The sequence below is a fragment of the Pholcus phalangioides genome, unplaced genomic scaffold, assembly GCF_987345545.1.
Source record: "Pholcus phalangioides strain wild (caught in Gottingen) unplaced genomic scaffold, Ppha-v1.0 ptg000011l_1, whole genome shotgun sequence".
NCBI classification, from domain to species: Eukaryota; Metazoa; Arthropoda; class Arachnida; order Araneae; family Pholcidae; genus Pholcus; species Pholcus phalangioides.
In genome coordinates, this window is record NW_028301604.1 from 53,092,363 (window position 1) to 53,105,757 (window position 13,395).

Here is a 13,395-nt window from a genome sequence, read left to right on the forward strand (position 1 = left end):
CCATTTTTGACCCCCCCCCCATCCACAAAACGCTGACCCCCTCCCCCCCCCCTTGTCAGTAAAATTTCGTCATCAGCTCTGCCCTCCTGAATCCTAACTCAAATTTTCTTAAAGGGTGGTTGATGACGTAAGCGTTATCCAACCTCCCCCCCTTGTCATCAAAAGTCAGCAAATCGGAAAGCCCCCCTCCCCCCATCGATGATGATGTAATACTTGAACGGCCCCTATGGGGGGGGGGAAGGCATTGCTACTGTTACTTAGAAAGGATGTAATGTTACTCTCTCACACATAGTTGTTGATAAATTTGATAAGTTATTCAAAACTTTTCTGGTTAGCATAATGCATTTGAGTTTGATTTATGTAAAAAAATTATATGTAAAAAAAGCACTATTATGTAAAAAAAGAAATTTCGATGAGCTCCATTGAAATACAAAGTTTAGTAAAAACTAAATTCAATTTCAATTCATTCAATTTGGTAATAATCAAAATTCATTGTCCATTTGGTCTCTTTCTAAAATTATTTTGGTCACTATTTGGTCACTTTTTAAACATTTTGGTCACTATTTGGTCACTTTTTTGAACATTTTGGTCACTATTTTCACTAGTTTTGAGGCCATGATCCGTGCTGAGCCCTGGTGATGTTATTACTCTACGGTTAAAACCTTGTACGAATAGTGGAGAGTGATGTCATCCGTTCATAAGTCGCCATCTGGTGGCAGCGTCAGCAGTTGTGAGCTTGGCCTGAGTCAGGTCCGGCAGTCCATGTACGGTCCCTTTCAGTGCACACGAGCTCCAAGGAAAGATTGATATATTTGTTTCCTCTGTAGTCTAGTGGTCTAGGGCGTTCACCCGGAAAGTGAAAGGACATGGGTTCGATTCCCCACAGGGGCAGTTGAATTTTCTCTCTTTCCAAAAAATATATCTTCATCAGCCAGCTGTTAATAACCTTTGTATGGATAGCTGAGAATGACATCATCCTCGAATAAATTTGGTTTATTTGAATGTTATTATTCATTACATATAAAGCAGAAAATTGTTACTTTTAAAAAATACAATGAGGCATTAAGCATCTAATATATTTATGGAAAAACTTTGTTGGAAAATGTTTCCTCATGAAGAGTATAAATTAAAAGTAGGATAATAATTTTTTCTGGAATAAACAAGGTAATAAATATGCTAGCAAAGGAAAGAGAACATTGTTTTGATCCTGTGAACTATGATTCTCTTAGGCCGAACACATAGTAAGGCAACCACGAGGTGTGGGAGTGCATAATAGAGACTAGCGACAATAACAATTCTATTGTGTTCTAAATCGCACATATTCGAGAGGAAGAGAAAGAGACAGTCACCGAGGTGTAGGATTCAAACAAATGTTTGTTTTCACCTTGCAGTGTTAATTTGCCCATTTCTCCCCTTTTTCTCTCTCTCTTCTGCAGAGGCATCATCATCACACCCTTACATTTCAGAACCCATCTGGCTAATTTCCCTATTCTCTTCCTCTTTTACTATGCGTGGACATCTCTTCCTCCACCCCTATGCATTTTTTCATAGTCGCAATTCTCGCACAGCTTATATTTCTTCGCTGCACTATAACCGCAGCCTTAGAAGAGGTAGTGTCCAACATAGGAAAGCTTAAAATACACAAATCAAAGTTTCAAGACAAATACAGCCCTTTCTTCAGTAGAAAAAGACCCCCCCTCTTTCTTCCCTATTTCACTGGAGAAGGGGTTAAATTTGCCCTGAAACAGCTGTATGGTGTTTTGCATTGTGTATTTTAGCTCTCCTACATTGGACGCTAACTCTTCTGTCTCTTCAAAAGGTATTTTTCTTTAAAATAATTCTCTTGTTGAATTTCATAGAAAATTTGTCTTTCAAAACAAATTTAAGAGGCTGATAAATGGTCAAATTTTTGACGGATGACTTTGTGGATCCTCTTTCTTGGTGGAAATTCCAAACTTTATTTCTACAAGCAAAATGAATGCTGGGTTTAACTGCAGGAACACACCCACTGGACACATGATTTGAAACAAGTAAATAGTCGTGTTTAATGTTTCCTCTGAACTGTGTGGCCACACACGTCTGAAATGCTTTAGTAACAATAATGCTTACAGTACAATGTAGAATCACTTTATTGTGTATAGCGGTACAGAGCTGCCACATTTTTTGACTTAGGCCGAGATTACACTATAGAAGTTTCGTAAAAGCTCTTTGATAAAACTCGAAAAATTCCACCAATAAGATCACTGATTGCATTTGCTCGAATGTAACCGATGCTCTTATTGGTTGAATTTTTCCAGTTTTTAAAAGATCTTTTGTCAAGATTTTATAGTGCTATCCCGGCCTTAGATAGACTGTGCTAGATTTCACAACATTTGCAGGGCTTCTTGATTGAAAATTAACATTGCTAGTCTTCAATTATTGCCGTCAGCAGGAAAAGAAAAAAAAAACTTTTTATTTGCTTATGAAAGAGATTTAGGAGTTTTTTGTTCGAATTGTATGCCTTTAGAAATACAGCATGAATTTTGAATGTTAAATTATTGTATAAAAGTAATGAAGTTATTATGCTCATATTGTATATGAGTAGAATAATTTCATCAGATTAGAGAGGTGCTATTATCCCCTATAGAAGAGATGCATATACTCTGGTCCATAGACCTCCTTAAGTTTTCAACATGAAGTGAGGTGGGAGTGTCCCAGGGTTGGCAAACTGGGCCCAGCCTAGAGAAACCCACCCGGGTTTTTGCTAAAAATCATTTGTTAGCATACAAAATACCTCTTACAGATCATTAGCAAAACAACTTTACCTATTAAGCCTTAGTTATTTTTTAAAAATAGAAATTAATGTTATACAGCTGAATACTATTTCTTAGCATGGAAGAATAGAATGTTATCCTAATGTATAGGGAGTAACAGGCACGCCTATTTAAACCCATTGCATTTTTGCTAGAAAGTGGGTTTTGCTGAAAATCATACGTTAGCCCACAAATCCCACTTATTTATAGTCTTTAGCCAAACGGAAAAAAACTTTTTAGCCTTAGTTTTTTTTATAACCTGTATAGAAATTAATCTAGTGAAAATCCTGTATGAGCCTATTTGCATAATAATCACCAGCATCACTTTGAAGGATAAGCACAGGATGATTGCTTCAGAAATCAATGTTAAAAGTGCATATTTCACTGAGGAAATATTGAAATTTTGGAGTTTTTAGCCTCATCAGTAATTTTTAAAATTGAATTCTTTGTTTTCAAATTCTTGAATATATTTGGAGATAAGGAGCTGAGAAAATTTATAAAATTATATGCTGGACCTACTTATGAGTTTAGATAGCCATGCAATGACATTGATCTCAACTTTATCTTTTACTAGGTATGAAAATAAAAAAAATTGTTTTTATTACTTTTTAACATTTAACTATTCATTCATATTAACTACTGATAAAAAAAGCTTTCACAATATCCATTGTGAAGAAGAGAAATCTGTTCATTTCTACATTTCATACATTAAAGATTCCCCCCCCCCCAAATTAATGAAATGAGCATCTTAGGAAGTTGCCATGTCTGTTACATTCGATACAGTTTGTGTTTCAGGGTTCCCAGCAACCTGGAAAGTCAGGAAGAATCAGGGAGTCAGGGAATCAGAAAATGGTCAGGTAAAATGCTAAATATTTGTCAAAAGTCAGGGAAAATTCTTAATATTTGGAAAAATTCAGGGAAAATCTGAAGGGGAAAAAATTAAAAGAGGATGAATTCCCATTCCAGTGGTTGGTCTTCACTTTTTTCCCCATTGAAAATTATCTCTCCGATCCTCTGGGAGAGAATAAGGAAGCCTTATCAACAATCTTTATCTGCATTTTCCTCAGGATCCCCTACTGAGACACACTTTGGTGTACCTGAGCAAAATGCCTTATCAGTTGAAGGGTAAGATTTTACTTATATATACTGGAAACCAATGCTAAGCAACACCCCCTAAGAAAGCCTCCACACTGTTGAGTCACAGCTAGTGACGTAGCCAGGTGGAGGCTGAAGGAAGACGAAGCAGTGAACGATCAACCTTGTGTGCACATGTTTTTTATTCGTTGGTGTTAGTGTTTTTAAGCTTGTTAGACGACGTTTCGAAATTTATTTTTGTGTTATGTTCCTTTTTAATCTTAATTAATCATGCCTCATGGATGCCAAGAGACAAAGAGGCTTCTCCCTTATTTTAATTTACTGAAGAATAAGATCGATCATCAAAGAATGGCTTCTATAATCAAGAAAGTACATCAGTGCCAAAAGTTTTTGAGTAAGTAAGTATTTTTATTGGATTTATTTTTATCATTACCAGTGAAAAGTATGACATTATTTACAATGAATAAAACAAAAGAATTTATATCTATGTTTTAAGTAGTTGAAATTGTAGGATTTTATATAATTTGCAGAATAGGGCTATACAGTATATTTGTGTGTAAATTTTACCTAAATCTATCTGGGCAAAAGTATATTCATGAGGCATAGAATAATTGTTTTAAAATACGGTGAAACCTTGATATAACGATAATCTGTGAACCGAAAAAATTTACATATATTGGTGTAGCGGGATTATCATTATATCGAGAGGCATCAGTTTAGCACTAGAGTATAAAAATTTCCAAACAAGACTTGAAAACATCATTGTAGAAGAATTCATCGTTATATCGATTATCATTGTAATGAGATTACACGAATTAATTTTTCAAAACAACTACTTTGATTCTTAAGTACATTGTATATAAAATTCGGGTAAGTTGGCGAGAAAGAAAAGTCACTTAGCAAACATTGTATTAATTTTTTTTAATTTTTGGCTTTCGTCAACTTATTTATTAACTTATACTAAACAATTATCTTTATACCCAAGGACTAGGGTTAGAGTAATTGCTTTTAATCTAATAAAGGGAAGAACATATTTCATATGGATGAATTAGTGTTTAGTCATGCAGATAACTGAAAAATATGTTATGAGACATAAAAATATGTAATCCTATATAAGAGTAATATTTTTTACTGTATTTTCTTACAGGATTTTGTTCTCACTCCAGTATACAACTGCCCACGGATTCTCGTGGCGACTCAACTATTTTTTACTAGTGTATTATTAATTTTTTGATGGGGAGTGCATTTCTACAGCTATAGTTAAAAGCTTCAACCCCTAACAAGAGTAGCCTACAAGGAAAAGTTCTATTTTTCGTCTTAGGATATACTGTCAGTGTAAAAAAAATTGAAAGACATGACCAAGAAGAACTTTTTCATTCATATTATCAACACACAAAAATGTTGATGGTATTTGAAAGCTAACATAATGTTGTGTGTTTTTGTCATGATTTGTCATTCAAAACTGGGTAAGCTTTCATTTTCATTTCAAGTCATAATATAAATTATCTCAATTATTTTAAAATGTATGGTAAATGTAGAAGAATCTACACACAGAAATTTCTATCACCTGTTTGTAAACTGTTATCAAATAAATAAGAAAATAATTTATACTATCAAATAATAGGACAGGGCTGGACAAATTGCAATAAAATCTAGGCACCCCCCAACAATTTTTTAGTTGCTAAAAAAAAATTTTACCCAAAGAAAAAGTCCACAATTTTTTTTTTTTACTTTTTCAGGACAGTGACCCTCTTCCCATGGTGGCAGATACACTGTTATAGATCCCAGAATTTTATGCTGCACTCAACCTGCAATTTAGTAACTACACAAAAAAATTTTAGACGCCAATACCAATTTTTTAGTCACCATGGTGACCTGGCATCTGGGATTTGTCCAGCCCTGTAATAGAATATCATAGACTGTTTGGTACACTTATATCTAGTCTGTTTTTATCTAAATAAAGTTGATGACATTTCATGATTAATATGAAAAATATATACACATATAAAAACCTTAATGAAATGCTTTCATGAAAATGTCAAACTAACTAAACTAGGCAAGTTTACATTCCCATTTTTCATTCATATACATGATCTCAAAGGCAATTTGAAATGCGCTTTAAATGTAAAAGAATCCGATAGTGACGGTCTTAATCACTTATTCAATGTATGAGAGGATATTTCGAATGAATTGCTAGTTTATGTTGAAGACAGACAAAAACAATAGTGTTTAACTTTTGTAAAAGAGCAAATCCATTTGATTTGATTAAATATACTTGAACTCTATGTAGCTGTTCTACATATTTTATAATTTTGTGTGTGTTCACTTCACTCAATATGTTCCCATGCATACAGATATTTATTAGTAGTTAACCTGCAGTAATTCCTCATGCACAAGTTATTCAAACAATAATTTCTGATAATATCGTCAATCCTAGTGCAGAGCAATCTGATGATCAATCACTACTGTATGTAGAAGTTTATTACTTGAATGAATCAGACAAAAAGTGAAGTTTCTAATGGATGAAATTAATCTCAAATCATTCCCCCTTGATTTTAGGGGGCTGCTACGAGAGTGCCACATATTTTGAACTGTGTCTGAAATGACTGAATCAACCAGAAAAGTTGTGAAATTTCTTTATATTATCCATATTTTGAGGAGGGGGCATTGAAGAATCTCAAATGTGTTTCAGTTGCAACGTTGAGAAATTTGTATGATGAATCAAGCAACACAATTAAATATTGCCATACACTAACTTCCATACATTAAATGAGAATTTTTATAAGTTTTACTACTTGCTGTGTGAAAATTATTTCCATATTATGTTTGTGGCAATTTCTACAAAGTTTATCAATTGTTTTGAATAAATATCAAAATTTTTGTAATAATTGAGTTGTGTGTTGTTTTCTTTGCTTGCTTGTTTTATTTTGAAGTTATCAGTTCAACTAAAAGAGCTGTAGAAAAAAAGTGATGTTTATATTTCATCTTATGCTGACTTATATTAATTTTTGTGTAGCTTTGCAAATAATTATTTTGTATTTATTTTTAAAATATTTTTCTGAACAGAATAAGAGAGGGGAAGATATATTGCAAAAGTTTAATTTTTTAATCGTGATTAATTTAGTAAGTTGGAATTAAGAGCAAGTACTTTTTTTCAATTTAAAAAAAATCAGTGCAAGTAACCGATTTCATAATTTGTTTATATCATGAACTTCAGAAATCTTTAAAACAAAATTGATTCAGTTGGCTTAAAGGGCAAGATATTATGAAGGAAGAAAAATGATCATCCCCTCAATCAGCCTCCACTCCCTGACGTCACGTCACAACTCCAGTGTGGAGGCATCTTATCTATAGGGGTGTTGGTCAAGGTCACACTGAACCTGCTTTTTCAGTAAATGGATGAAGGGAGTCTAAGGAGGAGACCCTCTTTTCCATTGTCTATTGTTGAAAGCAAAGCCAATGCCAGCTCTAATTTCTTTTCTATCTTCTGTGAAAATGGTTTATGCTCTTGCTTTTTTTTTTTTTGCTGCCTCTGTATAGGGGGCAATTCAAATATGTCAAGATGGGGAGTGTTGTACCTGTGGGTTGTATGGAAGGCAGTTGGATGGGATGAAACAACTCAGTGGTATATATTTTTTGCCTATAGAATTCTCCTTGCTACACACAGTTCACAGACATTACAAGACCCCACAAATGGGTAAAATTGAAAGAGAATTGTTTTCTCTGAATTTTTCTAGTAAGAGATGGGTTGAAAATGCATAATGTTCGGAAAGAGCTATAGGCATTTTTGACAATGTGAAATTTATATAGAACAAGTCTTTTAACAACTGGATGTTGCGAAGATATATTTTGGAAAAAGAGAAAATTCAACTGCCCCTGCGGGGAATCGAACCCACTTCCTTTCACTTTCCGGATGAACACCCTAGACCACTAGACTACAGAGGCACCGAATCTCTTAATCTTTCCTTGGAGCTCGTGTACACTGAAAGGGACCTACATGGACGGCCGGCCCAGACTCGGGCCAAGCTCACAACTGCTGCCACCAGATGGCGACTTACACAAGGATGACGTCACTCTCCGCTATCATATGAAGGTTTTAACAACTGGATGTTGCGAAGATATATTTTGGAAAGAGAGAAAATTCAACTGCCCCTGCAGGGAATCGTGCGATTGTTAATATCTTCGTATGATAGCAGAGAGTGACGTCATCCTTGTGTAGAACAAGTCTCTTTGAGGTGAGCATGCTGCCTCTGTTGGCCTGGCAGTAAAAGATACTCTATTAAGTGTGAGATGAATTTTTTAAGACTGTCCCCCTCCAGAGTGCAAGTCATTTCTAAAAAGATTTCAAAGCTCCAAACATTTTGCTTTTTTTTTGTTTGAAGCTATTTTCAAGATCTCATGTGAAAACTTATTGTGCAAGATTGGAATCATAAATTAGAGGCTGCAGCTTCCGCACTTCTTGAAATTGATCTGGGTTGGGAAGCCATCTGATTTTAATTTTCCTGAATAATCAGTCAACATGTTTTTTATTTGTTTTTTTATCTCACGCCCTTAAAATGCTCTGTTGCACCCCTGGTTAAGAACCACTGATTCTAAGTTTTGTGACTCTGATGTTACCCAATAGCATTATATTGTCTACTGTATTTTTAGATTTTGCTTGGAACCCTGTATTTTCCCCCAAGCCTTTTGCTGAGGAAGGAATATATCATGTTACATAAAAAGCATATGTAGTATAACTGATGTAACAATACCCTGTGCAATGATAATCACCTATTTCCATAGTGTTAATATATCTAGTCTATAACAGTAAGTTTCACAGGTCCCTCTACTATCATTATACAGGAGTTTTGATGCATTTTATACCACTTGAATACAATTTCTTTGCGTGAGAGAAGCGAATGTTATTCTAACTTATATACAGTGGATCCTGCTTATACCGTTCCCATTTAGAACACTTTCCCGCTTAATACAACTTATTTTCATGGTCCCACGACTCTGACAAATTCTCATTAACATTTCCAGTTTATAGCATTTTCCCACTTACAATGGTTTTTTTTTTTAATGTTATAAGTGGTATTCACTGTATAAAGTACAGGCCCACCTACAAAAAGACACTGGGTTTTTTTGCTAAAATACAAATACAACACCACAACAGGCAAAATGCCCAGCGTGGTGGCTGAGAAAAAAAATCCCTACTGGCTGCCGCAACTAATGGTGCGTTCATGTCGGAGAAGTCATGCCGTTCATTCCTTGATTCAAAGAGTTCATGCCGCCCAAAGGTGTCATAGCAGTCATCATCGGTGACATGCATGCGCTAGCCGATCCACCAACTCCCATGGTCATGCCAGCAGGCAAGCCCATTCCGCCCATTGCAGAAGCAGACATCATATTCGTTCCAAAACTCTGAGGAGAATAGTTCATTCCTGCCATGCTCATAGAAGATGCAGTATATATAATGAGCATATATAATAAGATGCAGCAAATATAATTTGTTAGCCTGCAAACCCCCTCCCTTATATAGTCTTTATCAAAACATTTTTTTAAAAGAAATTAGTAAATAAATTACTGGCTGAGAATATAAGGATGTTGTGCGTGGGAAAAGAGAATGCTATAATATATGCAAAGTATAGAAAAGCTCAGAAACCTTTTAAAGAAATTAAGATTCAACATTTTAAAAGTAGCTTAATCTCACTAATACTTATTTTTGTATTAAAATTTAATTAGCATGATATTAAAATATTAATTACCAAGTCTATAAATCTCTAATTAGTGTGTATACTAATTAGATTTATAAACTATATAATCTAATTATGTGTACAAACTGTTTTTTATATTTATTACTTAATATGTACATTGATATGTAACACTGCAAATAGCATGTTTACAAAACCCGGGTTTTTGCCAGCCCTGGCGTGTCCTCAATCCTTCAGGTCTATATAAGCTCAATGGAACTCACTAAAGGGTTCCACCCAGCCCACAAAAGCAGGACTTTTTTAACCACATCATGACCTCTCCCTGGGGCCAAGCAATGCAATGATGGCCTCTTGCAAGTTGAACAATTGTTGTGTGCAAGTTCATCTCAGGCCCCTCATCAGACCTCAGGCAAGAGGTCCCACAGCAATACCTGGGTGAGATTTCTATGAAAAGTACTAATCTATACAACACTATAACTACACCAGTTTATGACCGACGAATGGTAGCCATCTTGCATATCTAGCCGATTAAAAAGGTCATGCATATCCTTGCCTACTTCATCCACACAGTAGCTATTAATAATCTAGAAAAATGTTGTAGAGTCATTTAAAGTGTTGGCCAAAAATAAAAAATAGAAGAGGGGAAAAGATTTTGCAGATTTTGATTATATATATATTTTTCATCATAACTTTTGCATCTTAAAAACTTAGTCTATATTTTTTTTATATCAAAAATGTTTGATTTTTGGGGTGCTTATAGTTACCAAAAATAGCTTCACTCATAGTTAGAAAAATTGGCAACAGATGACAGCACTACACATAGCAAGCATTACACATAAGGTTTTCAGGTTTGCAAACTGAGAAAGGAAGGAGGATGCCTGCGCACGCACCCTTAGTGACGTCACTTATCCCAATTTCCCCAAATAGATCGTGTCACTATTCCGACCAATGAAACCGTCCACACAATTTTTCCAAACTCTAAAATGGAACCGCCAAAAAAAGCAGTAACAGAAAAAATTCTGGGAATTTCGATGGCTGTTATATATAGTGAATGCGTGTAGGGGAAACACAAAAACACTCGCATCAATGAAAAAATATATGTTTCAAAGTGTGGAGAGAGAAAAGTTCCAGAAACAAGAAAAGGAGGACAAAAGGGCAAATTTTCCAACACTTAGGAGGATGCTTGAAATGACATCAAAAAGGAGGACGGTTGGTAACCCTAATTACACAGGAAGAGACTTCACCTTAGATTCACAACACATACATGCACAGCTTCTAGCATGGCCCAGGTCTTCTTCGATCACCTGCTAAAATCTCTTCATTGAGACAGCAGTGGACCATGATCTAGTTTGGAAGAGAGAGACATAAGTTTTAAATTTTTAATGTTTGAGGTCTTCAAGTAGGAAGGGGGAAGGTAAAGAGTATATGTTGAATCTCAATTTCATGAAGGAAAAGTCATGGCGTGGTCATCACAACTGACATTCCCTCAATGTTTTTACCTGCTCATCTGTTTTTTTCTCCACACAATATGAGGATATGGTGAGATGCTTCTATATACACCATAGTGTGTTTAGTGAATTTGTGTGGCCACTGAGTATTCTTGCCAGGTATGGCCACTGACACATGCAGCTTAAAAAAGAAACATGATTCAGAGACATGCTTAAGAGTTAAATACTGGAAATAAAATTTTTTAAAATGGTGTTCTGTGAAAAAGTTTTTTGGGATTTTCGCCTACAAAATTTTTATTTTTTATTTTTTTCGAGAGAGACTGACTGCATTTAAAGTTTTCCCTGATCAATAATTTTCAACTTAAAACTGCAGGATGTTCTTTGTGAGTATAAGCATCTACATCTAAATAGATAAAAACAAATCTGTGCACAATTCTTTTTGATTAAGTCATAAAATACTTGAACAAAATATGGTTATCCTGGTTATATTCAGTGGTACTTATGCTTTTTCACATTTTTTTACAGGTTAATCATGTTATGGATGGATTGGAAATAACAAAGGATCATATTGGCCCTGTTCTTTTGTTGGAGGAAGATCACTATGTTGCTCCTGATTTTTTGCATGTTTTGAAGCTTATGGATGAATTAAAAGCTGTGTATGTATTTGCTCCTCTTCCCCCCCCCCCCCATTTTTCATGCTTGCTTGAATTTGTACGCTTCGATTGCATAGTGAAGTTATATATCTGAAATTGTTGCATTATAAAACTTTTAACCTGAATTACTGTCAAATAAGCTATGTAAACAAATTGGTATTTACCTGTAGAATGTTTCTTCATTTTATCCTTCTTTTAGTGAAACACATTTTTTGTTTCCTTAGCAAAAATTCACCAAAAGTGGATGATTCGCTATCATATTGAGGGAAAGAGATTATTCCAGTTAGATTTCCTTTTCAAATATATTCTTGGTTTCAGAACAGGTTTTTGAGACAGTTTTCTAATTGGATATGGAATATTTATATGAGTAAATATTTGCCATTATATACAATAGGTAGCGATTTTCCTCCGAAGAATGTGTATTTGTTCTCATTTCTTCCTTGTTCTAAAACAAGCATCATGGTTTTCTTTCTTTTTTTAAACGAGAGGTTTTAAAACCAAATATCTGTATAATTAAATATTCATCATGATTCCACTTATGTGTAATATAGGGACTATTTATATACCTTTGTAAGTATAACTGTGGCATCTGAGTTGGGGGTGCTATAAATTTATGAGCAACCATAGTAATTTGCAACACAGCCAAACATATCCAGAAGTGATTTATAAATAGAATTTCCACACCAAAATGAAAGATGAGCACCTGCAAGTCTAAAGCACTTCTGATGCCCGCCCCTTCCCACCTTGAAATCTGACTTTGTACCATTTTTACTTGTTTTTATTGTTATTACTTGTGTAGTTTGTATTTTTATTCTTCCTGTATTATAGTGGTTGGTATCAGTTTTAACAGAGTTTTCACAAAAAATGAAATAATTCATTAGGTGGGAATGAACATGTAAACTTACAAAATAATTTATGAAAAAATGAATATACATGAGTATATATTTACATAATTATTTAAATTTGTTTTACTTTACTGTGCCACGTGTATCAAATACTTTCACATATGTTGTTAACTATATAAACATCATTAGCCTTCTACAGTTAATGCCTATCTCGATAATACCTATAAAAATATTGGATTTAGCTGCCCTAGCCCCACAATATTTTTGAGCCCTCCCAATATTTCCAATAAATTCACACATTTGCATATTGTACATGATATCATTTTTGATTTGATACCACACTGGTCAGTTTTAAATCCTCTCTCTCCAAAATTTTTCTTATGCACGACCCCTCAAGCAAAGACAAGCATAGGAAAAAAGGGGAAAAGAAGATGTCAAGTGAAAAACATGTTTTATCTACTTACACAAAAAATTCTCAAGCTTACATTCTTATCTCAAATCGGTGCAAATACTTGACAAGCAAAAAAGTGGTGTTTGTATTTCTTCCGTAGAACTTTCGACGTGATTATTACTTCGGTAACACTGGACAAGTTAATAACCTTTACAATCTTAGAGCTATTTTGGTATGAGTAGTGCACAGCTGGTCAAACCAATACAAGATGAACACTCCTGACATGAATTTGTCTCTCATAAGGCAATTATATGGATACAACTTCTCATACAAACTTGGAAAGTATTTGGTTCTGATTTTGCATCCTCGCTCAACTGGGGCCCATAAAATTGGTTCATGTTATTTGGTCTGTGTAAACTTGGGACCTATACTGTCTGAATAGGATCTCTTCAGACTCATTGGAGGAGAAAATTGGCTG

General features: G+C 34.6%; 1 protein-coding gene across 2 annotated transcripts in view; it reads left to right on the forward strand.

Annotated features, from left to right (window-relative positions):
* Positions 1 to 13,395, forward strand: part of Mgat2 (alpha-1,6-mannosyl-glycoprotein 2-beta-N-acetylglucosaminyltransferase) — a 114,879-nt gene that overhangs the window by 44,807 nt on the left and 56,677 nt on the right. For both annotated transcript variants that reach the window (XM_089239672.1, XM_089239671.1), the window contains exon 6: positions 11,554 to 11,684. In XM_089239672.1, the coding sequence (XP_089095798.1) occupies positions 11,554 to 11,684 (131 nt within the window). The remainder of the gene's footprint in view (positions 1 to 11,553; positions 11,685 to 13,395) is intronic.